The following is a 27,693-nucleotide window of genomic DNA, read 5'->3' on the forward strand; positions in this document are numbered from 1 at the left end:
TTATGGCAGTGGAGAATTAACGAAATTATGCCACTGTAAAAGAGTGAACAATGTAAAATTGACTAACTAGAGTAAAAGAGATTTCTAGTGAGACTATTTACAACTTATTAAAAGTGGAACATTAAATGATTGACATTTAAGAGAAATTAAGGTTTTGCTAAAGATTCAGCACTGAGGGTAGTCAGTAAAGGTATGTATGTTGTAAAAGGTGTCTTGTCAAAGCTAGGAAGGATCCTGGTTTGAGATTTGTGACATTCCCAGGACTAAAAAAGCATCCTTTTCAAATTCTGCCAAACTTGAAAGCAGAAAAACATTGAATCAGTCATCATATTAAAAGAAAAAAAAGAGGGGCACAATTCCAATTAAAAAAAAAAGTCATCTATTTGAAAATTTCTGGAGCTACTGGTTTAATGACTTTTACTTTGATAATGTTCTGTTTACATTTCTTTAATTTAATTTTTTAATATGATTTGCTCTAAGTTCCCTCCACAAATAGATTAAGAATATTAAAAAAACTCAGTTTCAGAGTTATTCTGACAGCCTTGTAAAGGCCTCTGTAGACAATTGTTGGTACAAAGATTGTGGATGTGATCAGCTGTAGTGGAGCCTCAGCTGAAGGTCACCCAGCCAAAATACTATACGTTTTTCCACCCTTGGGAACACTTCTTACTGTTCTTTTTGTCTTGCTTTTAATTTACATCTGGAAAGGGAAAATAAGGGTCTCCAGGAAGTCTGAGACGTTAGGCGACAGGTCATTTTTTTCAGTGTCACACTCAGCCACACATAATTGGACAAATACTTTAATTTTGAATTAGTAGTTCACTTCAGTGTTTGGGGGTTTGTTTTTAATTATTATTTTAAGACAATTCATAGGGCTTTCTTGTTGTTTCAAACGTGCTGTTGGACTTGTTCTTCTATGATTCTATGATTTTGTAAGTCAGCAGAAAAAAAACAAGCTGATGTAATGGAAAGACAGAAGCTTAGCTGTTTTGATAGGTTTTAAAAGTGTCTTTATCACCTCTACAATCTAAAAAAAGTGCTGCAGAACATGTAATTAGATAATTTCCTGGTACAATGAAACACCTCTTTTGGAAAAGATGCTTTGCAAAATGAAATTGGTGATTGTTACACTGATTTTCTTTGTTGAAAATGGAAAGTTTGGTCTTACAAATCCATATTTGAGATAGATTACTCTTGTGAGTAGGAATTATTTAATTAAGCATTTTCAAGATCGAATCCAGAAGCAGAGGACCCAGACCTCCTTGCTTCATAAAGGTGTGAAACATAGGATTTGAAACACATGCTTGGTTACCTGGCAGGGCTTTATTTGTGACAGTGACGTGACTGGGGAAGGCTGTAGTGCAAGGCAGTAGTTGGAGATCACAACACCTGATGGTGCTCTGTTCAGCATGCAGTCCTGTTGGAGAGAGACTTCTGACTGCAGCGTAAGCATTCAGCTACCTGTTTCTCTCTCTCGAGTCCCACAATGACAAAGGGCTGGTCAGATCAGGCAGCCTGACTGCCTGCATCTGCTATGCAGGGGTCCCAGAATGACAGAGTGCATTGCTGTGCAGGTGCCTGAGCTGCTGGTGACAGTGGTGTATGTGTCAGGACTCTTCTGGTATGTTGCAGTTCGTGCTTGGAGCCTAAGAGTCGGTGAGAATATGTCTTTCAGTGGAAGTTCAATGGAAAGAATTCTGTCTCTCGTCTTCCCAAAGAGAAAAGAGAGTCCCAGAACTTTACATTTAGAAGTGATGGGTTTGTTCTGCTCTTGTGTCCTTACTCAAGAAGGACCAGACGACCCATACTTCAAGCAGGTCCTGAATAAGTATGGAGAACCCTAATGACTCAGTTATGGGATTTTGTTGCCAAGGGTTCCCTTTTGCACTTTTAACAGAACAGTTTGCCACTTAGTTGATAGCCAGTGACTCTGATTGCATTTTGGTCCCCTGTCCAAGTAGAGAGATGACATGAAAGTCAGGAATGCCCCTAGAGAATTTGTATTCCCTATTCCAGCCTGTTTATTCCCTTACAAAAAGCTGACATGCTCTAGTATGGGAGATGCCGCCCACAATGCATTTTATGTATTGCTTTATCACTGGCTTGCAGGAAGTTTGTTTTGCAATCTGTGATGTCTTTAGTCTGTGTAAATGATTTATCGATTTTACAGATCGTGTGAAAATTTTTCCTCATTAGCTACAGAGGATTACTAAGAGCACTTCTTATCCTTTTTTAATAGTCCAAATATTGTTTCAAGCTTTTATTTCAATTTTTTATTATCTGATATTGCCAATATTCCTCATTTATCCAAATGAGGCTCTCAAAATCACTAGATGGTTTTCAGAGTTGTAGATTGTTGTTCATGATCTAAGAGGAGACAAACTCTCCGTAACTTCTGTAGGCAACAGTTTGTTTTAAATGCTTAACACTTACCAAGATGAGGCAAAAGCTTACTTTTCAAGGTTTTTCCCTTTGTAATTTCTCTCTTTAGTACCAAAAGTAATGATTATTTTTTCCTGCAAACAGCTGAAGTAAGGGGATCTGTGTACTGAAGTGTTCAGTAGCTGTCCCAGCATGGAGACCTCTTAGCTAGGACTTTCACCAGATGTACTTGGCTTTTGATGTTAATTAAAATAACCCTGTTGACATGATGAATAAGCTGATTTTGTTCACTGATGCCTCCATTTGTTTCACCCAGCCACAGCATATTGTTAGATAACTCCTATTCAACAATGACTAGAATGTAGGGTTTTATTTTCCCCTGGATTCTGTCTTGTTATGAGAAAAAATAATTCTGTTCTTAGCATGCTGTAGTAGTTCTTGCCTCAAAATTTTACTTTTGTGGGGTTTTCTTATTCCTCAGGTTTCCAGTGGATTTTTTTTCAGAGGTGGAACACATAAACACAAGTATACACAAATACAAGTATACACAAATACAACAAGTATACAAGCAACAAATGTACAGTTTCTTCTTTGGAGTATCTCTCTTTGTGAGAACAGCATTCTTATTTTAGGATAGGCAAAGTACTTGATATGATGGAACTATTATAATTAATGTAGTTATTTTAGGCTACCGAAAAGGGACTTTCAAAAAATGCTTGGTCGTTTTCCTAAATTTATTAAATAAGTAAATAGCATGTTAAGAGGTACACAATGGGAAAATATGCTCTAATTGATTCTACCTGTTTTTGCTTTAAACAGAATTAATTATTTTGGACTTCTTATGAACAAAAGAAAGACTAAAAATAGAAGGAAAAGGAGCTAAAATATGTATAGAAGTTTTACTTTTCAGGTTCCAGAGAAAATACCAATCTAGTGTTGACAGAAGTAGTGTATGGAGTGTGGACCCCTGCCAGCAACATCTTGAAACAGTGGTACAGGAATGTAGAGGAGTTTTTAGCTGACCATGGGCTTGGAGCATGCGACACCTTGGAAGTGCACCTGCAGGTTGTGAGGCCAATCATCATGCTGCTTTTGGGTGAAGAAAACTTTAAAATTCTCAAAATATAGGCTGCTGTATTACTTTAATGAAAACTAATAAGAAGCAGAATGCTTCAGTAGCTAGGTAGTCTCAATAACTTGAATTGCTGGCCCCAAGATTAATCGTCCAAATTGTGACCATGTACATGTCTTTCCCATTCAAATTGTGTAAGTGGTGAGGACTTTTTAGCTGAGATTTCTCTGACTGGAAAGACAACTGCTTTTGAAACGGAAATAATGAAAATGAAAAAGGCATGTAAATATTCCATCTTTAAAATTCTCACAGTATCATCAGAAATTATGACGTACAGCTGCATGTTTTCCTGTTGTGTTGTTTTTTGGGAGGGGTGCATCCACCAGGCACTGATGGCAGTGCTAGGACAAGAAGAGATTTAAAGCTGAGTTTACTCTAATGAGATGGAAAGTGTCATCCAACTTCAAGTGAGCAGCTGGGGCCTTGATAGCTTCCCCTGGAAAAAAAAAAGTTTAGACCAAAAGTTTGCAAAAATGTTGAGAGTTAAGTTTTTTCATGTAAGCAAATTACAGAAGAGTTGTGTCAACCATGTTTGTTTGTGACAATATTAAAAAAACCCTCATGTTTTCTTGAGAATGGGAAATCTGAGTAATTGATCCTTTAACAGTTTTGCCAAAAATTTTTTGCCATGGGACTACTTAATGTAAATTTTGGTTTACAGTGACTATCTTGTAGAAGCATAGGATGTAGTAGGAATATAGTCCAGTCCCCCTATATGAAGGAGTTGTCTCTAATAGTATCTACTTTATGTTTCTTAAAAACTTTTAAGTTTTTTTGACCATGCCTTTCCTGTTAAGACAGTTGCAGAAACTTCTCTGATAGGCAGAAATCTTGTTTTAATATTGTGCCTTTTTACAGTGTGTAATGAGTGTTATTATGTGTGTGTAATGAGAATATTACAACAGGAATATAAATTTGTAGGCTTCTATATCTGTCTACTGTAATTCAGTGTACAGTAACTTCACAAATAACTTTGCAATTCTAGTCCATAAATTATAAAGAGGATAGCTCTTGGCATTAACCATGCCAATACTCACCCAAATCTATGGAGAAACATTATTTTAAGCAGTTGTCTGCAGTGACTGAATGATTCACATTATTATGTTTATTTTCTTTCCATGGTAGACTTGTTCTGAGGACAGAGGGATGATCTAACTTTGATTCCTTAAATTCTGTTTAATTATATCAACAGCTAGATCTACCATCTCTTGTGAATTATTTGACAGAAACAGACTTGCCATGATGTTCCATTGCCAAACATTTAGATGAAGTTTCATGCTGCTGTGGCAGGTCACTGTTTTGTGTTGCAGCATGGATATGTATGAACAGTCTATGACACCAGAAGTGGTTTCAGGTGCTATACGTTCCAGAAAGCAACTCTTGCATGATCTGGGGTTGTGCTAGATAAAAGGAGTAATCTTATTTATGTCTGATGGTCTGCTTTTTAAAAAAGGCCTCAGATTTAAGAGACCCACTAGATTATCATATGGAGACTCTTGTGTTGATTTTCTTGTCGAATAATTGCCAAAACTTAGGCATTGTAATTGATTCCAGTATTTGGTGCAGTATATTTATAGTCAAATACTTCTCAAAACATCCATTAAATTTTGAGGATTTGACATGCTGCTTTTTAGCAATTATCACAGATCGAATCATAGAAATATTTGGATTGGAAGGGACCTTAAAGCTCATCTAGTTCCAACCCCCCTGCCATGGACAGGGACCCCTTCCACTAGACCAGGTTGCTCAAAGCTCCATCCAGCCTGGCCTTGAACACTCCCAGGGATGGGGCATCCACAACTTCTCTGGGCAACCTGCTCCAGAGCCTCACCACCCTCATAGTGAAGAATTTCTTCCTTATATCTAACCTAAATCTACCCTCTTTCAGTTTAAAGCCATTACCCCTTGTCCTATCACTACACGCCCTTGTAAAAAGTCCCTCTCCAGCTTTCTTGGAGGCCCCCTTCAGGTACTGGAAGGCTGCTATAAGGTCTCCCTGGAGCCTTCTCTTCTCCAGGCTGAACAACCCCAACTCTCTCAGCCTGTCGTCATAGCAGAGGTGCTCCAGCCCTCTGATCATCTTCATGGCCCTCCTCTGGACCTGCTCCAACAGGTCCATGTCCTTCTTATGTTGGGGGCCCCAGAGCTGAACACAGTAGTACTCCAGGTGGGGTCTCACAAGAGCAGAGTAGAGGGGGAGAATCACCTCCCTTGACCTGCTGGTCATGCTTCTTTTGATGCAGCCCAGGATACGATTGGCCTTCTGGGCTGTGAGCGCACATTGCTGGGTCGTGTTGAGCTTCTCACCAGCCAACACCCCCAAGTCCTTCTCCTCAGGGCTGCTCTCAACCCATTCTCCACCCAGCCTGTATTTGTTCTTGGAATTGCCTGACCCAGGTGCAGGACCTTGCACTTGGCCTTGTTGAGCTTCATGAGGTTCGCATGGGCCCACCTCTCAAGCCTGTCAAGGTCCCTCTGGATGGCGTCCCTTGCCTCCAGCGTGTCGACTGCACCGCACAGTTGGTGTTGTCAGCAGACTTGCTGAGGGTGCACTTGATCCCACTGTCCATGTCGCTGACAAAGATGTTAAACAGCGCCGGTCCCAATACTGACCCTGGAGGAACGCCACTCATCACTGGTCTCCACTTGGACATTGAGCCGTTGACCGCCACTCTTTGAATGCAACCATCCAGCCAATTCCTTATCCACCGAGTGGTCCATCTGTCAAATCCATGCCTCTCCAATTTAGAGACAAGGATGTCATGCCGGACAGTGTCAAATGCTTTGCACAAGTACAGTAGATGATGTCAGTTGTTCTTCCCTTATCCACCAACACTGTAACCCCATCGCAGAAGGCCACCAAATTTGTCAGGCACTATTTGCCTTTAGTGAAGCCTGATATTTCTTGTAACAGAGAGTAGTAGTACATTAAAAGGTGAGAGAGAAGCATAAGCTTGCATATGAAACAAATGGGGATGCAATTAAGACACAGGAGCACTGTCAGTTTCCATTTTGTACTACTTTTCCTGTAGATACAGACATATGTTTGCATTTATTTGAGTAGTTTTGGGGTACTGTCTGGTTTACTTTACTAAAAGCATGCCTTTTGCTGAGGATATTGTCTCATGAACATTTCCTTTTTCTGTCAGGATGGCCTCTACTGCAACAATATTTTCAGTAGTCTTTTTTTATCTTGGCGAAACAAATGTCTGATTCATTTTTCTAGAAAAAACAGGAAGCTGTAAAGAAGACAGACTGAAAAAGGAATGCATACTATTACTTAGAATTTAATTTATAAAGGTATAAAGCAAACTGGAAGTAACTGTTGGATACTAAGGGGATATTACAGTTTTACTGTTTTCCTCATACTATCTGAACCTCATGTGAAGAACAATTTAGGATGAGCTTGTTAAAAAATAAAACCAAAAAACCACCTACATATATGAAAACCTCAAATTAAAGCAGCTTCAGCACAGCAGCATGTATTTTGAAAACATCTAGTTTGTGCACCTTTGTGAGCTATGTTATCTATCATAATGTTCAGTACTACTGCTGCACTATGGCTAGTACATATTCTGACTATAAGTGCTTTTCAAAGCAAGAGAAAACACCAAATGGGGAAATTTGAGTTGAAAGTTCTTTCTGGCCTGTACGAGTTTGAGATTTTTTGAAATGGAATTACATGATTAATGGATAAAATGTTCCAATTAATTCTAGTAGACTGAAAAAACACTGCATATTAATAAACACTTTACTAAGCATGGCTCTTTTTGTTGTAGAAATGATTAATCCTAAAGGCAAATTCTTCTCAGATTTGTATACAGATCTGTTATTCTGTCCTTCCCGTCTGCTGGAAATACCCACAGACATTTTTCACCTTTAAAAAGCAGAATGACTGCATGCTGAAAGGAAAGTGGAGTATTAAAAATCACATAACACAGTAACCACTGCGGTAGGATGATGGTTCTAAGCATATGCAATCCCAAGCAATAACTAAGTGGTGAGGTGTTGATACTTTGGTGTATCACGGGTACTAGTCTTGTACTTACCTTGCTGTGCATAACCTGGTCCTCCACTCCGTTATCTTTGTTACTGCCCCCAGGGAAAAAGAATAGTAGTCTTTACTGTTGCAGCATATGTTGGTGAAAAATTATTCCCTTAACACAAGCATTGTTAAAGATTAGGCCTTCGTGTTTTAATACCTGTGACAGTGGAAGAAAGCTTAGAAATCTAACAGGAATGCATCCTAAGAAAAAGAAAAGTCAAGTTAAAAAACTTCAGTTATTCTCATGCTTTTGCCCTCTGACAGATACGAGATGAACTCCCTAAAAACTGTAATGAAATAGCTGTATTGAAAATATGTGAGTTCAGTTTTAGCTTCTGCAGATAAATAAAATACTCTGTGGAAAGATTATCTTGACTGTGTTTAAAGAGCGCTTGCAAAGTGCAGAACCATCAGAAATTAATCTGGCCCTGTGTAGCTGAAGTCTTTGCCTTTGAGGTAGTGCTGGGAGAAAACTGTAGATTTATATCCAAATGAGGAGCGGTGCCACTTGGTTCACAGCCTTTGCAGATTCATTGCACAAAATAATTCAAATATATTTGATAGTTTGTAACTGCCAACAACCTGCTTGACTGGTATCAGCTCAACTCGGGCATCTCAATCCCAAGCTCCAAAATTGCTTTTAGGCTTTTGATTGCAGAACACAAATTTTGTCATAATAAATAAATAAATTTGGCTATTTTGAAGTGGTATTTTTTTCTTGATGACTGTACTAGGAACAGCAGGGAAGAAAAAAAAGTCTTAACTAAAATTCCTCTTGGGGCCGTACGGAAAGAGCATATCACTGCAAAAATTCCACCTGATACAGACATGACATTTGTCTTGACTTTGTTGTGCATGTCAGTGTTGCAGCTTGCCTTTTTAGATAGCATTTTAGATACTGGCAGAAGGGAAATGTTTTCTCGTCGGTCAGTGTCCAGCCTTTTTACAAAAAAGCAAAGTTGCAAAGGCTGCTTTTGGTGTTTTACCTTAGAGTCTTTGAGACAAAGCTATGCCAGTCTTTAAAATCTTAATCGATACATTAAACTTTACATAAACCACAGCTTTTAAAAAAATCCAAACATTAACTACTGAGAGATTGCAGTTTACAAATGACTCATTTCTTTGAGTCATTTGAATGAGTATTCCTTTGATAGTGTAATTCCAGATGGGATATGCAAGAGTCTTGACCTGCCAGATCATCTCTGCTAGACCTAAATAAGTCCTGCAAACTCTTCCCTTACACTGAATTCTCATTTTTAAAAACATTAATTTTATTTCAACTTAAAATCCTGGTAGGATCACCTCAGTGTAAAGCATTTAAATACAGGCATTTCAAAATAAAGATAAAAAGCTTACCGATTTGGTTTAATTCTAAGGCAATTTGGATTTTACAGGGCAAAGTTTTGCTTTCATTAAATTAAAGAAGAAATATGCAATGCAAACCATATGTAGGTTTGTTAAATTTTATGGTGAGTTGCTTTGAAAGAAAGATCATATGCGTGAGTTTTATTCCGAAAGAGGGCTTTTCTGAAAAAAGTGCCTGTGTGTTTTAATGCAATCTGCATGCATAAAGTAGGCAATGGAAGTACCATTTTTCACTATTTGATATAAAGAGTTTTGTCTTTAATTCATGTGTTTGGAATTTAAAAAAAAAAAGTGAGTTGTAATGAAGATTAATAGCAAACATTTTAAATAAGCATAAGAAGTTGATGACGACTGTTTTTTGATATACTTTGTAATGGGTTATTAGTCTAATGCAAAAAAATTTCTAATATATTTTAGCATATTGGTTTCCAGTGGTTGAAACAGGATCAGCTAGCTGATCAGCGTTCCATTCCAGTCCATCATTACATTATGATTGAATACAGCATTTGGTCTCTATTTCCATACTTTTTTGTTCTTGGTAAGCTAGGAAATTTTAATATTAACTGGGATCTGGAGCTGGTTGAATGTGGCTGAGTCCCAGAGGTATTTAATTGGAGAGTGCTAGGTGAGTTGAATATTATTTATCATTATAACAGACTTACAGGATCTTTATAGAACTGTCACTGAAATAGGTGGATATGATCCATTATTTTTACTTTGTAATTTTGAGAGTCACCTTTAACAGATCCATTTCTTTGTATCACGTCATCTTGGTGAGATGAAAGTAGTAGCTTTTTTTTGTTGACATGACATTTGTAATTGGTGTAATGACTAGACAGTGTTTTAGTCCTTAATCTGTTAGCATTATTAAGCTAATTCTACTTTCACTTAATGCTTATCTGCTTAAAACAATCTAAAGCAAGATGACGATCACTTTAAACATAAGCGAGGCATACATACTTGGTCTTCAGTTCACACAGCTGGTTTGGCCTTTTCTTTTCTGTATGAGGTCAAACCTCAGATATCGGGGCTAATTGTGCCATTAAAAGGACTACAAATTTAAATCCAGAGTTGATAAATGACATACCTTCTGACATGATCAGATGCATGTGGAGCCCAGGTTCTTTTTGCTGTTGAATACTACCATTGTTACTAAAAAACTTAGGAATATTTTGCTTGAGGTTAGTAAAAAATGGAACTGCTAAGATACAAATAATTTATTTTTCTATGTCAGTGAGAAAGATTTATCCATGAAGAATATTTTAGTTTAAATGCCTTAAATGGGAGCTACTGAAAGAAGATCCCTTTTCAAAGACATCTAGCCACTTTAAACAATTACTGCTCGTGACCTGAACTCTTTACTTGCAGGGTGTTTGAATAGTTTACTCATTTCTAGCTAACATTTGTAGGAGGGCTGATTTTCAGGCCTCATTAAATGCATCTCTACTGAAATACAATGTGGTGTTTTGTAATTCTTGCAGTGTTAGAGGCTGTGCTAGTGATGTAAATGAATACAAATGCCTTTAAAAGCTTTTCTTGAAGAGGGAGAATGTGAGATTCTCTCATTTGTAACACTTACATTTTTACAATACCTTATGTATAACCTTACAAGAAAATTCTGAAGAGCTCACTAAACTTGCAATCTAGAAGATTTTTGTTTGATTGCTTATGAATGCAGTACTTAATTCTTAAACTTTTTGTTTAATTTATTTGTTGATCTTATTGTTAGCAGTCACATTACTGTTACCTAGTAGCTTTTCTTCACTGAAAGAACTGTTACTGAAGGCTTCGGAAGTCTCTCTTTTATTGAAAGTTAATGAATAACAGCCATTCTTTTAAGTCTATATAATTCAGCAGTGCACTCTCAGTGTTCCTTTAGCTATTGAGAATTGCAGTGCATCTAAGAGCTGCAACTTTAAGTGCCCTATTGCTTGATAAGGTACAAGCATTACTTCTCCAGAAGAAGAAAGTACCATCCTGGATATGCTCTGCTTTATCTTGCTGCAGATGACCACTTCTTACTTGCCCTGAAGTCAGTGGATGTTTTGTCATTCGCTTCAGTAGAAATAAGACAGGGGAGTTCAGTAGAATAAGCCATGTCTAGATTACATCTTTAATAAAAATATTAAGCATTTGTTTAATGGGTTAAAAAGAGTTGGTGGGTTTGGCTCTCCCTAAGCAAAATACTGACTGAAATCAGTTGGGGTGTTGGATTAAAGTCCACGATATTTGGCACCTGAGAGAAAACAGCTGATCCCTATCTGGAGGGATTTTTGCTTTGTAGAAAGATGAAAGAGAAGTGTAAGTATTCATCAGAAATAGTTCATGTAGCTGCTCACAGACAGACAAAAGTAAGCCAGTGCTACATAATATAGGGGATAATTAATTGATTTCCATAACTGCTAGAGAATACTCTCCAAGTCTTGCTGTGGGAAGAGTGCTTTGTTGCAGGAGTTTGGCCCCGCTCCTCCCCCATTCCTTTCTGCTGATGCCAGGTGGGACTGTGGAAGTGGGTTTAGTTTTGAAGAATTAAACAGGCATGTTGGTATGTATGACAGAGTCTTGTTTTTAGGTACATCACAGTTGCAAAAAAGAAAGGGACCTCTATCATACAAGATACAGAGAGAACATCATGTGTTATGACAACTGTGTCCTTTAGGAACATCTGTGAAAATCACTGGTTCTGGGAATAAACCGCCATTATTTCTCTGGCCACAGAGTTGTAACTGCATGGTTGGACTGAAATTCAGAGTCTATTTCTTTCTGCCAAAGACACCATTCTCTTGCTGGGGGTTTGTAGTTGGATGCCCCTTCCAGAATTAGTCCTTGAAACTGATGCACCTCACCTCAGAGGCATATGGAAGTTACTATCCGCTTAGGCAGTGCTTCATGCTCTGTGGATTTAGCAAACTAACTGCCTGCTTGAAATACAGCAGTAAATGAGCTTTGCAGTCATGGCCGTGCAGAACTCATTGAAGTTTAATTTTCCTTGCTGCAAGGTGTAGTGAATAATTCTTACTGATCTTCAGCTGATTACACTGTCAAGATATTTGGTGGCCTTTTAAGCCTTTTTTTACAAACTGGATAGCTAGCAACTCACTTCTTCAGAAATAGAAGCCAGACATGCATTCTACATGAAAAAAGATCAGGGGGACTTCAAACTTGTGTATAGCTTGCAAGCAATTTTGTGCCTGAACGATTATGATTTCTCAACCCATCTTGTTTTTCCCATCTTCTTTGTCATTCATGTTTATAGTAACCAGGCTCATTAACCTAGTTTTTTCTGTGAAACTTCCTGCTGCTTTATTAGGTCCAGTTTTTATTTCCCTGCGCAACCTTTATTTTGACCCCTTTATTTTGACAGCTAAAGCTGTCTTTAGTTATGCTCTTGCATATTATTTCCCTGGCTTGTCGACTCATTCACTACACAGGATGAAAAGTTCACAGTTAATAAACATCTAGGTGCTTTACTTCATCTCCTTGCATGTGTTCTCATACCTTACTTACTGCACACTACTGAACTTGTTCTGAAGACAGAAATACTATCCTCTCATTGGAGTTTCTGTGGTGCCCTTTGGTGAGCTGTGCCAGTCCTATGGATAGCCTTGTAAACTTTCCTGATCTTTTCAGTCCTTTTCCTAGTTATGAGAGATTGCCTGTGAAACAATGATTGGATCTGTAATTTTCCTCCAGCTTTGAAGTTCCAAATGTGTCTCTAGTAAAATAAAAAAGGAATTCATAATCTGGCTGTCTGATTTGTGGGCACAGTCAGGCAACTGTATACTTACAATTTCCTAATTTAAGATAATATTTAATTGTGGGTGACAAAACTGTCTTGTAAATTACAGGCACAAAATAGTGTTTTATTTTTCAGCTGAGTCTTTCAAAGCCAAGCTCTGTAACTGGGTGACCTGCAGAATGTTTAGTAAGTCTAGGGGTTCCCAGCAGAAGCTGTTACATGTAATGTTCATTTCACATTGAACATGAAGAAAAGTCTGTTTTTGTTTTTTTTCTCCATATGTTCAGCTTTGGTAGAAAAACATGCACTTGTCTGTTTTTGAAGATGATGTCTGTAAGAAATGACTGGGAGTATAATATTGTGGGGTTTTGTCTGTTTGTGTCTAGTATGTTCATACTTCTAGAGTGTTGTTGCAGTGTTTCCAGAGAGTGTACAGAAAAGTTTGGGGGGAACAATAATCAGATGGAAGTATTAAGTTGTTATTTGTCTCAGGTCATTTGTTGACTTTCATGTCTTAGAGTCGGGAAGGTCCAGAGAAGATCCATGGCTTCACATTTGCCCTGGATCGGGAGTTTGTCTCAGCAGAAAGCAATTAGTTGCCATGAAAAAACCACCAGCAATTCTGTTTTCTCTCCTGTCCTTGTCTGGTTTTATTTATGTTTTATGTCAACAAATCAGTACATAAGATTGTATTACATGATGCAGTCTGTCTAATGGGAATTAGCGTAAGTACTGACACTGACTTCAATGGACATAACAGCACAATAATATCCTTGGTAGTGGAAGATACTGTGACATTGGAAAGTAAAAAATAAAGCATATACAGTCGGTTGAAACCAGTAGATCAGTGAGACGAGCAGATTTTAAAAGTGAAGTGCAGAAAATAATTTTTCCTCTCCTTTTTGGTGGTTCAAGTGGCAGTGGCTTACAGGCTGCCCCTCAAGTTGCTTATATTCTGCCTCTTGTTCAGCTGCTACTCAGTTCCCTCCCAGTTAGGAGCAGAGAGCTGCTCTTCTGTTAGGTCTTCATTCCTGCTGCTGGTTTTACTGATGGCGATAAGGGGCTGATAAAGCGGCCAGGCATCGAAGTGGCCTCCTACTCCTCTTGGTCTGGTATGACCCCGATGCAGAGGCTGGTTGATGAGACAAGGAAATAGCTCCATTTGATTCCCTGCCCTGACTTCATTATATGCAAGAACAAAGACAACTACACAAAACTGTCTGTGTCAAGGACAGTAATGTCAGTACCCTCTGACTTCATCAGTGTTGTAGTCTTGGCTTTAGGGGCACATACCTGATGTATACCTCTGGTCACAATTCAGTTGTACCCAAAGAAGATGACTCTCTGATTTTGTTTTGGCTGACAGAAGCCGAACTGAAAACAAAAATACAGGATGATTCCTCTTACCTCTCAGTTGGATAATTATCTGATTATTTTCATTATTGTGAATTATGAACGTGCCAACATATGGTTAAATTTTACCAGATAAATTTTTAAATAGGACTGCTTTATTCGTCTCCTCTGAATGCAGTATGCCAATAAAACTCACAAATCGTCATTAAGATGACAGAGCTCCTTGCAGGTCATATCTTAATTTGCATTCTCACAAAGTTTCTTTTGCCTCCTAGTAGTTTCTTTTTGGTCACATGTTCATTTTCATTTACCATGTCACTGAATTTGGATATTACAAATTCTTTGCCTTTTTTTTTAAAGACCATAAAGGATTTTAAGGCTTTGAACTAAAAAAAATACAGTGTATCAAAAATATTTACAATGTGAAGTTGTAAAGCAGGGCAACAAAGGTGATGAAAGGAGTAGAGGACATGACTTACGAGGAGCAGCTAAGGTACTAGATTTGTGCAGCTTGGAGAAGAGGAGACTGAGGGGTGACCTCATGGGGGGAGCAGAGAGGGAGGTGTTGATCTCTTCTCCCTGGTGTCTGGGGATAGGACGCAAGGGGATGGCTTAAAGCTGTGTCAGGGGAAGTTCAGATTGGGTACTAGGAAAAAGTTCTTCACTGAGAGGGTGGTCAGACACTGGAACAAGCTCTCCAGGGAAGTGGTCATGGCCCCAAGCCCGTTGTTGTTCAAGAAGCATTTGGACAACTCTCGGATATCTGGTTTAACTTTCGGGTTGCCCTGTCTGGAGTCAGGAGTTGGACTGGATGATCTTTGTGGGTCCCTTCCAACTCAGGATATTCTATGTTTCTATGAAATAATTCCGCACTTATTTAATAAGAAGTCCAATTGAAATACAGGGAGAATGTTTTCCAGGTAAGAAGATGGTCTAAAATACTTCATTCCTACTAGATTTTAAAGATCAGATTTTAGATACCAGGTTTTAAATGGTTTATTAGGAAATTTTACAGCATTCTATGATACTGCCTTTTTAATTTTTTTTTTTCAGTCACTGTCAGCATTTTTCATAGCTATGGTACAGCATTCTGATATTAAAAAAAGTCACACGTTTTCTGAGGATAGCAAGCCTCTTTCTCTTCCCTTCACCCTGAAATTATACTTGTTAGCCAGGTTTAATGTGTAGTTTAAACATTACCTGATCAGTCCCTCTCTCTTTTGCATTACTAAATAGACATAGGGCCTGCGTCTAAACTGCTAATAATGTAGTTAGTATGTGCTGCTTCAATATCACAGCATTAATCCTTTTAAATACAGCACAGTATATTCCTTTGAAATGTACACAAGTTCTCGTACCAGTAATCCTCAAAAAAGTGTGCACTTGTACTTCTAATTGAACAGTGCACCCCATTGTAAAGCAGTGAGATGCACCTACATTGTTAAATGTCTGATATTTTTATACGTTATTCTTGGCTTAAGGGAAGTCTTGCTTGTCCACATTTGTACTTAAATTCTAAAAAGACAGATTTCCTTTCAAAGAGACTACGTTTGATTGGAATATTACTGCAGTGTCAGAATTGAGAGCAATTCCTTATGTTCAGCTACATCTTATTTGAAATTCTGGTCTCATTTTAAAATTCTCAAATTACGTACAGAGAGCACCAATGCAGAACTGTCACCCTTCCTCAGCGGAGGTCAACTGTCAGCTACCAGACATTGTTTCTTTATTTTGGAAAGGTTTTGTTTGGGCAAAGACTTGGTCTTTTAACCAGATCCTGCTTTTCATCTGTTTTTCATGGCAAATGATCACATTTCCCAACCATTTGCAAACAGTGACTGTCTGGCAGGATTTCCTGGATACACAGTAGTTTGAGATTGTGAAAGGCCAACTTTCTGAACTCTAGTGATTAGTATGGTTATTTGTACTGCCTTTTCTTCCATGGGAAGAAATCAGCTCATCATATGGACGGTAGAAATAGGGTCCAAGAAAAATTCATCTGCTAGCTAATCACCTGCACCATGAATCATAAAGAAAAAAAAAATAATTGAAATAGGACACCTCCCGACCTTTGTGTACTAAAACTTTCTGAAGAGCTGGAACCAATATTTTGGGAGTCAAAGCTTTGTAAGAAACTCCTGAAAAAGTTAGTTATAACCTGATCCCATTTTTGTCTAGTAGAGTGAGGTACTGAGGACCTCGCAGTACATAACCCATGAGGTAAAGTTGCATAAGCAGAAAGCAGTGGATAACTGGTTGCTGACTGTGAAAGGAACCATTTTGTTATTAAACTTTTTTTTTTATATTCTAAGCTGACCTTCAAAATTAAAGCAAGGGGGTAATAAAAACATGTAAACCCACAGACGCTACAAGAAATTTGACCAATTTTAATTTGTTTCCTGTGAGTCAATTCACTGGAAGAAGTGGTGGGATTTTTCTCGTGTGCATATGCCATATAAGGGATTGAACCCTTTGAGATTTTCCCATGTTCTGAGGGAACCCCCTAAGTGGGTAATATGGAATCGTAGAGAAGATGTTGATGTTGATGAGAGACAGGTTTTTGTCATTATTTTCATAGAATCCATCAGCTGTTTCTTCAGGTCCTGAAAGTGAGGGTGTTTTTTGAGTATCAGGAGTCCTAATGGATTTCTTCTTAATCTTACAGGGAAGAGGAGGGAGCTGTGCTCCATTTTCCTTAGCATACATCAGTGGATTTTGGTTGATCTTTCCTTTTCCTCGCCTTATGAGGACTTATGAAGAGCACAACATTGTTTTCTACCTTCTGACTGTTAAAAATTATGTTTATCCTGAATTGTCTTTTGTCCTTATTATATTCTCAGTAATGATAAAAATGGTCCAAATAGAGGAAGTAAGATGAAGTCCTGATCCATTCAAGTTCATGGGTGTCTCAGTATTAGTTTAAATGAAGCAGATTTTCTCCCACTGAATTTATTTTACAGTGAAAATTTCAAAGGCATCCTGATACCCTCTTTCTCTGCCCATATTGTCCAGAGTCTAACTTTTTTCCACTGTATAAATAAGACCTAAAAGTTTTGGGTTTGTAGGGTTGGGGTTGGGGGGGGGGGCAAGCTGGATAGTTGGTTGGTTTTTAAATATGTATGGATCCTCCACCCCTCTGGCTATGATTGTCCGCAAGAATGTCATCTGTGTGTAGTTACCACTGACTAGCAGGCTAGTTAGTACAGACCCTGGTGCAGGAGGGCAGGGTTCTCAAACCTTGCGAAAATGCTTGGGCAGTACAACTCTTTCAAGTAACCACATGTCCACATCCTTATATACATATTACACATTATAAAAGAAATTTAGAAGTGTTTGTTTAACTTCAGACACATAAGTTTGAAAGAATGATTCTTATTCTACACCATATAACACTGAAAGGAGAGCAGGGACCGAAAAGCAGAGTTTGGTGGTAGGATAAGCAGCATGAAGCAGAGATTCTTTCTTATCCCTCTAAGCAATTCTATACTCCTTGTACAAGCATCACTCCCAGTGAAATCAATAGAAGATTTGCTTCCCAAGCAGCAGGCAATCTTGTAATGCAACTGTGAGCTGCCCTTTTTCCAGTGTCTGCTTCTTTCATTAAATAAATCTGCAAAATAAAAGTGAGATGCGTTGCATCACTGGCAAGTTGATAAAACTAAAGCACTTACAGTTAACAGTCACAAAATTGTTCCTGACAATATTTCAATAACAAAAAAAATTATTTTCTAAAATACTGAGAGATTTGAGGGGCTTGAAATTTAAAATAATTCTAGCTACCTCATAGCCACTATTGTGGTGGATAAATATACATCCAAAGTAATTTTATTCACCTGAATAGTTATATCTGTGATACAATGAATGAAGCTTGTTGCATAAACATTATTTTCAATTTCTTGTGTTGTAACTAAATCATAGGAGAAAATGCTTTTGCCAAAGTAATTTTGGCAAACTAGTTAAAGTCTTATTGACAAGATACAAATCTTGGTCTGAAGAATTAGGGATTTGGGGTTTTGAGGAAAAACAAAAAAAAAATATTTTTAGGATCTAGTTTGGCTCTGCATGTCTGTTGCGCTGTAGCCATTGGCATTCATATTAAAATATAAAGATTGCTGCCTGTAAAGTTCAGAGAGCAGAAGCTATCTTGACTTTTTTTGGAGCTTAATAAATGTACTGACCTGAAAGCTGAGGTTGTGAGAATGATCTCTGAATGAGAGCTGCAGTACCAGGAACTGCTTTGCACAAACGTGTGTATTTTGAGCCAGAGTGCTCAGTATCCAGTGAAGGAGAATTGTCTGTTTGGGAAATATATTCCTCAAGCCAATTCATGTTATCGTTTGGAAACTCTGACCAAGCAGAACTGCAAAAAGAGAGCTTGTCATAGGAAAAAAAGTTAGAACAACTGCTGTGCATTTGTGGAAAGAAATTCTAGAGACTGTGGTAACACCATTTTGTTGTCTTTTTAAGAAATGCTGGTCCCTGTATATCAAAACCTGCAGGTAGACAGGATTGCAGATGTGCCTACTTTTGGAGTAGAAAATAATTTATTTCTGCAACAAAAACCTTTTACAAAGGTGTGCTTGAATGTATTGCAATGATCTGAAGCTCTTGACAGTTTTTCTTCAAATTGCAAAGAGAAAACAGTACATGACGATTAGTTAAATAGCACAAATAGCAGAGTTTTATTGGTATTATGATAATGAGTTCAACCCTGTTAATTCTCTGATCAAAAGGGCACCAGTACTAGAAAAAAATCCCATTTTTTTAACCCAAATGCAAAATGTACAATGCTCTGGAAACATTAATGGTGATTTTCTGACAGACTCAGGAAGCAAAACATGAAATAAAAATCTAGACTGCAGAAGAGAATTCTGGGACCAAATTATGCAGTGTCATACATTTCTCTGCCTCTAGCCAATGCAGTGGGATACTAAAAGAGAATTTTTCTATAACTTTATAGGGATTTTATGTCCTGTTTTGTTCTGGGTTGTTTGTCTGTCCTACTGTCTGTTCTTGCCCGGGGAAGATTTTGATTATTTCCCTAGAAGGGGATTCTGTGTAGTTGTAGTTTCTTGTTTGTTTGTTTATTTTTACTGGAATGCAGAATATGTTAAACTAATAACAGCTTGTTCTGTTCTTGCGGGGAAGATTTTGATTATTTCCCTAGAAGGGGATTCTGTGTAGTTGTAGTTTCTTGTTTGTTTGTTTGTTTATTTTTACTGGAATGCAGAATATGTTAAACTAATAACAGCTTGTCTAGAAATGCCAGCTTGGTAGTAAAAGAATATTTATTAGGTTGGGCTGCTTCTCCCTTTCTTGTTACAAGACAGCACCATTTTATATTTCATGTATGTAAACCCTGATTGTTCATAAATATGGTCACTTTTGACATGGCTTTTATATTGGTAAATAGAGGCATTCACAGCAAAACCTGATTATAGCCCTCAAGCTCAAGTGGAGGACAGTTAATTATTTTTCATTCTGTAACCTGTTTAACAATTTCTGTAACGTCATGAATCTGTAAATGTCATGTGTATCTCTCAAAGGAATATTTTGTCTTCAGATTATTACATTTTTCCCCAAAATAAAATAAACATGGCTTTAATAGAATCATTAATATGTCTCCTTAAATATGAGTGCTATGAGTGTTTACTCATCAAGTAAACAAATGCATTAATACCATTAAAAATTGTATACATTAAAATAAGAATCCCATAAGAATGTTCTATATAATAGTTTCATTCAGTACCTTTTTTTCTTTCTTTCGAGAATTGGGATTTCATCCAAATTCTAAAGGTTAAGTTGTCAATAGAATTCAAAGGGTGTTTTGTTTCCATTTGTATAACTAGTTTAATGTTTTTTAAGTCCTCAGCATATACCAACAATGGAATCAGTCAGTTACAGGGAAGCTTAGCAGGACATTCTTAAAGTTCTCTTCACAGTAGCAAATAATGCTGAAACTAATTCAGGAAAAGAGCAACTCTTTTCACTGAAGGTTATTTTAATTAGTACTTAGCATAGGATAATAAATATTCAAATACTTCTGTAATGTTCCAGCTTCAAGATTAGAAATGACGATGAACATGCAGTAGGAGAACAAAGTCCAGGGTTCAGTCAGTTTAATAATTACATTGTGTCTCCTTGTTAAAGCTTCATGAAACTTTCATGAAACATTATCAGTGTCTGAAAAAGCAAGTGCCATGAATTTTATTAGCTAAACCTGCAGGTTGAAATACTGTAGACAGTCACTTGAACCTACTACAGTAATGAATAGTTGAACTATTGAATGTTAGTTATTAATTTCTGCACTTTCAAAGGAGAAGTGATTGAGAGATATGGGGTTTTATATGTGTTTGTGTGCTTTTAGTGATATAATGAAAGATAAAATCTTACTCTCTCCAACTGCTGAAATGAACAGTATAAATGAAATCAATAGCACGCAGCTTTAAGCTCTTCCGCCTAATAGGTATTTTCTCTTCGTATGTATATACTGTGCACATGATCTTTTGCAAGATACTACTAACATTTTGGCTTTGAATAAGGCAAGCCTTTTTGCTTTCCTGATTAACACTGAATAATGTCAGCAGATAATTAAAATTCTGAAGCTAGAAAATAGTACTTAACAGCTGTTCTGGCTGCCTACCACCAGTTGTTTCAAGGATATCAATAGGGGCCGCCTGGAGTGCTTTGCAGCAGCTGTAAATGTGGACTAGCTACACTAGCTTACTCTTAAGTGCTGGTGAGTGCTTTGAGAGTGCCCTAAGAATAGGAAAATGTCTTCCATTTAAGAGACGGAAGTTGTAAAAGTTCTTCATACTAAAAATCTAGTAAAGTATGTGTTTGATGTCTGGTTTTGGTATAAAATGAAAATATCGCTGTAGATTTCCATTAATCTTTCCCATTCTTCCCTCCTCTGTCAGAAATCACTAGACCACAACTGAATATGAAATAGGCTGAAACTAACCCAGCCATCTCACAGTTCAAATTGTTCTGGCTTCAGGGTACTGCTAAAAGGAGTGGCCTGGCCCTGCCCTCCTATTTCCAAACCTTTTTCTCCGTTTTGTTTTGACTAGCAGTCATGGGGCTGCAGGGTCAGTCAGATCAATCTGTTAATCTAGCTGAAATGATCAGCAAGGTTTGTTTCCATAGGTTCAACAAGTTGACCAAGGTGTTCATTCATTTCACCTTGCCACCGCATGGCTATTGCGACTGACACAAAGGAAATGGTGAGAGCGTGCCATGCCACGTAGGCCACCCCTTTCAGCAGTGCTGTGGCCATGAAACCACAGGGATATTCTGTTAGCCAAGTGTGGGCTACCTGCTTGTGGTTTTTTAAAGCAATCTACCGGGATTGAATCTACCTTAAACTGCCTCATGTATTGTTTGTGATTTAGAACCACAGAAAATAGAACACACTTTGTTTTTTGTTTTATTTGCAACAGCCCGAGTGTCCCATGGTCTGCCCCAGAGGCTTAGAAAAATCAAGAAGCATCAATATGTTAGTCAAGTCACCTGTGCTAAATAGCAGGGAACACACTGCAACTGTCTGGTTTTCCTACTTCAAAGTACTGTCCCATGAAAGGAGAATCTTATCCATCTGTCACGTTTACTAGCACTCTGTACCATATGCCTGCAGCGTGGCCCTGGACATAGGCCAGTGCCAGACAAATACTCTGTGTCTGTACCTAGTCAACCATACATACACCAATAGTCTAACTCATCCTGTCTAGGTTCTTGTGTAGTACCATCACTATGGTTTTTTTACAAGAACTCATTATTTCTCACATATCTTCTTAGAGGAGACAGGATCCATCTGAAAATAAATGTACATTCCACTTGTGTGTATGAGAAAGAAGGTAATAACATTCTCCTTTGAGTACCTAAAAGAGAACCAGACCTATCAACTTTTCTTTATATGATGTTGGAAAATGTCAGGCTAATTGAGAAATACTTGTTCTGCAGATTGTATTCATTTTTAATGTGGTTGTTACAGGTGATAAAGCTGCAAGAGAAGGATGTGATAAATGTTGTCTGTGGGGAATGCCATTTTTAATCATTATTTGCTAAATATATTTTTGTGAATTATTGTGTCTTCACAAGATAGCCTAAAGAAAGGCTCTACTCCTTCCTCTTCTGTTCATCTGTTTTAGTGCTCGCTATATGAAAATGGGGTTTTATCTCCATTTAACTGCATGACAGGGTGTATGTATTTGAGAGAAAGAACCTCCCGACCTACACTAACCCCCTCCCTCGCCCCCCTGCTGTGATTTCTAAATATGCCAAACATTCACAGTGATAGCTGAAGTCACTGGATGCTGTGTTTTGAACACAAAAGTGATACCTATTTTGTAAGGTCAGGGCCTAGATGTTTCAAAGTGCTCCCTGAAATTACTGGATACTTCTAAATACGTTGTACTCCTGATCTGTAAAATGGGGACAGCCTTGCAAAACTGAATGGAAATCTCTGAAGTTGCACTGTGATGATTTACTCATCTTTTAGACAGTTTCTTACATCTGTCCCTAGAACGGAGTTTGAGAATTTTGCAGTAAATACGGGATGAAGCTGTATGCTAGATAAAGAAAATACTTAATAGCACGTCAGTAACTGAGCCTTTGAATAGTCAAATGCCCTTAGTAAGTAAAGCAGGCACTCTCTGGAAAAATAGTGTGTGATCGTATAATTAACAATGGTATCACAATGCACAACCGTGAGGGGACCAAAAGAAGCTAACACCGAGTATGTTATTTTGGTTCATTAAACTTTTAAAAAAGTATTAAACTTTTCACATTCCTTTTTTTGTGTGTGTAATGTAAACATAAGCTAAAAGAAAAGACTAAGACAACTGCAAACGTAATGAAATTGATGCTTTGTCTGTACAGTCTGGCATGTAAACTGTCTATGCCAATAAAGATTTTTCTCCAAACATGTTCTGTGTGGGCTCATGCCAGAGTGAAGCTCATTGTCTTTAACAAGATGTGATTCAGGTCATAATTTAACTCGGTCCTATTTCCACTTAAGTTTGTGTTAACAGCTGTGAACAAGTGACAAGCCATAAAAATTGGACTATCCTACTGAAATTATTGCATGATCTTCAAGCTTTACATTTTTAAGAGAAGTGATTGTCTCTTATGAGTTTGGAAGGTAGTTCCCATGTTGTGGCGACTGTTGCAGTCTACTTAATGAGTTACAGTTATCAAATGCACAGGTGGGTCCATGATGTTAGGACATGGTGCTGTAGTTTCTGTAAAGCCTTTTCATGTTGTGATGAGAGGCAGAACTTGGTTCTTGAAATTTTCCAGTCTGTGGTGACAGAAGGGGGAAAGAAGCGTGGCAAAGGAAGAGGAATCCAACTGCATGCTCCAGACAGAACAGTGTGTTCTCATGCAGTTATTGAACCACATCCTGCCCTTCTCTTGTGCATATAATGGCCATGGAGAAGACAGAATGTCTGCAAAGAAATATAAAATATTTGTATATATAAATTACAATATATCCAAGATGAACTAAAGGTTCATCTTTTGCAACTAAAGCTACCTGAAGTTGAAAATTAACCCATTAGTATTTTGTTAATAATTAAGAAGAGTGCTTAATGGAGGATTCATACAAAGAAGCATTCACAAATTCTCTTTCAATATCCAATGGAGCATATAGCATATGTACAGTTTTCTTACTAGAGACAATCTAAAATGTTTCTCACTTACTTTCTTTAATGAACAATAAATTCTTCCCCCTTTCAGGATTAGAAAGATGACAGCAATAACTGAAGTGCATGCCCAAGTCTGCAGAAGCAGCAGGTGTTGATATAAGGTGACTTTGGCAAGACGTAGGGCAGGGACAGTGCTGAGGGTGATAGGCTGCGTATGGTCTGGTGAGGAAGAATTTTGCTAGTTGTTGTGGCACCCCCTGGCCAGTCCTCCCACTGGTTCCAACAGCAGCCATAAGCTGCTGTAAAATGTCACCTAATTATAGAATTTCCTTGATCCTCTTCATTCCCTTCAGAGATTCCTGGCCCAACCCTTGATCAAACTAACCACTTTAAGGCAAGACATTCATGGTGGTATTACAGTGATACTGCTGCTGTGATCCTTAGGGAGCTGTTGGTGTTTCCGTAGTGAACAGTGGGTTTGGAGGTTTCTAAACATGCCGATAAATGTAACTGCTGTTGGTAAGCATTTAAAAATATTCATTTGTGAGTTAATTTTTTACCCAAAACAGTATTTTTATTTTTCTGTACACAGTGGGTCTCACCATTCTCCTATTGAAGTTTCCTAGGAACAGACACTAGGCCTGGAAATCGTTTTGAAGTGTGTGAGGAAAACGAGATCAAAGGTTTTTGTAAGAAAAAAAGGATACTTTTATATGCACGGTAATTTTTTTTCATCCTAATTGTTACACAGGACTAAGTACTTGTGCACATTTTTTTTCCATTTACCTTAGAGGGCTAAAATCATACTTCTTAAATTCACTTCATGTGATTGATTTGGGGGGTGAATTGAAATCTTGTGACTTCCTGGTTTTTTTTTTTTAATAAATTAAGACTGTACTAAGTAGATTTCATTTCTTTAGATTCTAGCGATGGCTTTTGAATTCTCTGTTTAGTGACAAAGAATATTGGTTCTGTGGTCTTTTTTTTTCGTGCTTATTCACTTGCATGATGTCAGAGATCCAGTATAGTAAAGGACCTTCATGGCCCTTACCTTGTTTTTTTAGCACAATACGATAGTGTATTGTCTGTATATACACACAAATTCCATTAATTTCTGTGGGAATTGGACACATGCATGTAGGGTAATTGTTTCTAAAGCTGAAAATAATTTTCATTCAATTCATATCTTAAGTTTTGCTCACCTGTGACTGCAAGACATAAAGGTCACTTAAAAAAGAATAAAAGAGCTAAGATTTTAAAGAAGTTGATGATACTAGACTTTTACAGGTGAACAAGATTCTGTGAGGTTAGTGAAGCAGTTCTCAAACGTTTTAAAAAATAATGACTTCACGCTCCAGTTGAGTTCATTTAGCATTTGAAAATCTCAAAGTACTATGTAGTTTAACTGGTAGAATGCGTAGATTGGCTTTTCAAAATGTTGATTCCATCTACATTACCATGAAAAATCAGTGAGTTAATTTCGGTACCTTTACGCTTTCTTTTTTAATGCTGTATAACTCCACCTGGCAAGGAATAACTGTGACATGAAAAAATGGCAAGGCTTAAAATAAATTTCACTTGAAGTGAACTGCAGGTGGAAAAATAGCTTTTACAATATCTTTAACAATGTCGTGTTTAAGAAAAAGGCTATAAAATTTATACTGTATGAAGCCTGGAAGGAGTGTTTTTGAAATATTCAACATCTAGTAAAACCCAGGGAGTAGAAAGAAAATTTCTTGTAAATAGCTTTTATGTCAAAACTGTTTTGGAGCTAGAAACATTTATGTATCTGATGTCTCTAACAGTAAGTGAAAACTAAACCAGACTCTTCCAAACTCATTATCTGTGAACAACCTGAGTCAACTGTTCCCCAACTTGCTCAAATATAACAAAGATTGTGAAAAGCTAGCCAGAGTTTATAGTCCAAGAAAAAGGATCTTCTTTCTGACCACTGAGAATACAAGATATACGCTGCTTTTTTTTTAACCTTTCTGAAGTAATTTAGCAAGAAGCTGAGATTTTTATTTGTTTGTTTATTTCTGCTTCTTAGTAAGGGTATTTCCTTTCTCTCCCAATCTACAGCACAGCTCACCAAACTCCCACATCTGTTTGGCTGTTTCCCTTTTAGTAGATAGGATCTTTAAAACAATCTGCACTAAATGCCATCTAAAGCTGATATTGTGCAGTTGTGAAGTCAGACCCTGGGGAAAGGGACTAGAGTGTGAAATAAGTTTAAAAATAGAGCAAAGGAGAAAATATTTAAGAATATTTAAGAATTTTGAGGGAGCTCACAAGGCAGCCATATAGGATGTTTCTTTCAATGGAAAGAGTTGCAAAAAAAACACAAACAAACAAAAAAAAAACCCAGAAAAACCTAGCGCCTTGTCTGCTTGAGATAAATTGTTTGGAGAGAGAGAGATCACGCCAAAGCTAGATAAGCAAAGGATGTGGGGAGGGGAATTAAATGATAAAGTACTGTGAAATTGGCTAGGTCAAATGCATTGACAGTTCTAAAATGAGGAGTCATTTTGAGCTGAACCTGGAATAACAGAAAACCAGTGAACTGTTCGCAGATGGGATTGATGTGGTAAAAGATACTGTTGTATATAAGGTACTGGGAAAGATGAAAGCAAGCTACTCTTTGAATACTCTTCTGTAGGAGAGGAAATGAGGGACTGTCTCAGCGTCTGCCCTCAGGCAGCTGACAAGTTTTTTTAGAGATGCATGATAAACAATTGGCATTTATTGTTTGGTGCAAACGAGGATACAGCTAGTAGGTACCACTGTAATCAATGAGTATGCTAACACACATTATTTCTCAGTTGGTGTATGCAAGATGAAGTCTTGATTTGCTCTTGATACTCACTATTTATTTTTTTTAATGTGAACATACTGTATGAATCTTTTTCCAGACCAACAGTTGTGGTATATTTGAATTAGACTGAAGTTTTAAAATAAATTTGATTTAGAAAATAATTGGAAAGAGTTCACTCGATTCTTTTTTTTCATAGAAATGGGTTTATGTGCATTCAGGTGCACATACAAATGCACTTCTATTTAGCAATTGCCCGTTGTGTTGTGAGGTTAGTCCTCTAAGCTCATTTTGGGCAGGGAGTGAGTGCCTAAAGATCTGAGGGGCGCAGTATCCTGAACAGGGCCTGGCTTGTCTTGTAAAGGAAACGACAACAGTAATAGTACAGATTCCTTTAATCTCTGCCATAAGTCACCTTACTAGATTATAAGAGACAGTTGCTGAAAAATAGGTGAGAGGACTTTACATGTTTAAAGGTAAGCAAATGCAGCTGCTTGAGCCTACAGTTACCTCCTTATTCAGGGTTCTTTTTAGCTCACTTAATTTTGTGAATCTGGATTATAGTGCAGCCCCACAAAACTGTAGCGTAACTGAAGGAGGGAGGCAACAAACTGCATTGGGAGCACCGGGATGAACATCCAGGGACAGTGAGCTCTCATGTCAGAATAGCTGTTGTGGGGCAGTTGCATGCAGGTCTCTGCTGAAGGCCTTATCTCTGGAAAGCATGACATTTTATCTAGCCCAACGTGACAGTCCATGAGGAAATGTGTGAAGAGTTCCTGCCTTGACCAATCACTCCAACTTTTGTACCAACCCTTAAGTTGTGCTAAATTGATCCAATAGATTAATAATTGTTTTGATTAGATCTATTTTTAATCTGGATCGCTTTGCTTATTTGAGTTGCTGTCCATAGCCTAAACCAGCTGTACCAACTGAACTGAGGAGGTAGCAGAAGATGGGAATGAGCAAGGTACAGAACTGACTGTGACATTGTGTTTGGCCTCACGAAGTGTACTGTAAAACAGGTGGTAACTTTAAACTCCACTGAATCTTTTATGTTTTGAAGGGCTGAATGCTTAGCACACTTGTGAATTAGGCCCCTACACAGATGAAGGCATTAATGAAAATGAACGTGAATTTTTCTTTGTTATTTCTGCTAGTTGTCTTCAGGCTGCACTGGGGCCGTGCTGAACCGGCGGGGGGGGGGGGGGGGGGCGG

The 27,693-nt window shown here is 37.8% G+C and overlaps 1 protein-coding gene across 1 annotated transcript in view; it reads left to right on the forward strand.

Moving 5' to 3' along the window:
• Positions 1-1,550: 1,550 nt before the first annotated feature.
• The window catches only part of WWTR1 (WW domain containing transcription regulator 1), a 74,330-nt gene continuing 48,187 nt past the window's right edge, over positions 1,551-27,693 (forward strand). The window contains exons 1-2 of the mRNA XM_009284329.1: positions 1,551-1,656; positions 3,293-3,447. Coding sequence (XP_009282604.1) covers positions 1,551-1,656; positions 3,293-3,447 — 261 coding nt within the window. The remainder of the gene's footprint in view (positions 1,657-3,292; positions 3,448-27,693) is intronic.

This window comes from Aptenodytes forsteri, unplaced genomic scaffold, assembly GCF_000699145.1.
Source record: "Aptenodytes forsteri isolate BGI_AS27 unplaced genomic scaffold, ASM69914v1 Scaffold278, whole genome shotgun sequence".
Taxonomy (NCBI): Eukaryota; Metazoa; Chordata; class Aves; order Sphenisciformes; family Spheniscidae; genus Aptenodytes; species Aptenodytes forsteri.